General features: G+C 53.9%; 1 protein-coding gene across 1 annotated transcript; it reads left to right on the plus strand.

Annotated features, from left to right (window-relative positions):
* The first annotated feature begins 6 nt into the window (after positions 1-6).
* On the plus strand, positions 7-1,209 carry LOC113979322 (HRAS-like suppressor 3). The gene is made up of 3 exons (XM_027706750.1): positions 7-190; positions 387-655; positions 1,042-1,209. The coding sequence occupies exons 1-3, from the start codon at positions 73-75 to the stop codon at positions 1,207-1,209; spliced, it is 555 nt and encodes a 184-aa protein (XP_027562551.1). The 5' UTR covers positions 7-72.
* Positions 1,210-1,279: the final 70 nt, after the last annotated feature.

Here is a 1,279-nt window from a genome sequence, read left to right on the forward strand (position 1 = left end):
CTTCCCGCTCCGCTGGGCCCTGCGCTGAGCCAGACCAGCTGCAACGCCGTGTCCTGACCAAAGGCTCCTGGGATGGCGTGTGGTAAGCTAGACCCCAAGCCTGGCGACCTAATCGAGATCAAGCGACAACTTTACCAGCACTGGGCCCTCTACTTGGGGGATGGATATGTCATCCACGTGACGGCTGAAGGTAAGGCTGGTGCAACCTGGCAGGGTGCAGAGGGAGTGCTGTGGTGCTTCAGCAGCCCTGTCTCCTTTCACGGGCTGGTGGTGGACCCACCTTATGCATGTAGATGGCTTTTCCAGGAGCAGCCAAAAAGCCATCTGAGGTCTTGGAGGGGCTGGGCAGGTTCCATCTGGCTTATCTCCTTCCTGCTTTCCCCCAGATGAAAGCATCCCACCCCTGTCAGCTGGCAGTGTGACACTATTGACCAAAAAGGTCAAGGTGAAGAAGCAGCTCCTGAAGGAGGTGGTGGGAAATAATGGCTGCAAGGTCAACAACAAGTATGACCGCTCCCGCACTCCCCTCCCAGTGAAGGAGATCATCCGGCGTGCTGAGAGATGCATTGGCATGGAAGTGACCTATGATTTGCTTGAGAGCAACTGTGAGCACTTTGTGACGTGGCTCCGCTATGGTGAGGGGGACTCCAGCCAGGTAAGTAACATAAGATAAGCCCCTGTGTGCCTCACACAGCACCTCCTTGCTGCTCCCTGTGAGCCCCTGGACAGGGACACAGCCTGTAGACTGCCTGGGAACAGTCAAGTCCCAGGTGTGCTATCCAAACCAGCACTGCCTCTGGCCTCACCACAGACCCTGGACCAGGAGGGTCACTGTGGTCTATCTGCACCCTGACAGTGCCCTCTTACTGAATGCCACAGCCTAAGGGTAAAACCCTGGGTGTTACTCCTTCTGCTTATAGGGCAGATGTCCCTCATTCTTTTAATTGCCCTTATTATCCCTGCCTGCTCTTTGTTATCATGCTTGGGGGTAAATATAATTGCTTCTATGTTTCCAGCCTGTGTTTTCCTTTCACTCTACAGGTCAGGAGAGCAATTCGACGTGGGAACTCTTTCGCTAGGAAAGTGTTCACGTTTGTACTTGTTGGTGGTGCAGCTGTGACTGCTGCTCCTGCTGGTCCTGGTGTTGTTGTTGCTGCTGCTGCTGGTGCTGCTTTGGCTGACAGAATTCTGAATACCTTTTTCTGGTAGGCATTCAGGAAAAAGAGGAAGAACTACTAATGGGCCATTTGAAACACCTCCAAGCAAGGCAGGGAGCCCC

Source organism: Neopelma chrysocephalum, unplaced genomic scaffold, assembly GCF_003984885.1.
Source record: "Neopelma chrysocephalum unplaced genomic scaffold, ASM398488v2 Primary Assembly neopelma1_74846, whole genome shotgun sequence".
NCBI lineage: Eukaryota > Metazoa > Chordata > Aves > Passeriformes > Pipridae > Neopelma > Neopelma chrysocephalum.

What these genes read in the sequence shown, in the direction of transcription:
- LOC113979322 (XM_027706750.1), top strand. Translation starts at nt 73, where the DNA reads ATGGCGTGTGGTAAGCTAGACCCCAAGCCTGGCGACCTAATCGAGATC. An exon ending in CATCCACGTGACGGCTGAAG is followed by an intron (nt 191 to 386) that starts GTAAGGCTGGTG and finishes GCTTTCCCCCAG; the next exon opens with ATGAAAGCATCCCACCCCTG. An exon ending in GTGAGGGGGACTCCAGCCAG is followed by an intron (nt 656 to 1,041) that starts GTAAGTAACATA and finishes TTCACTCTACAG; the next exon opens with GTCAGGAGAGCAATTCGACG.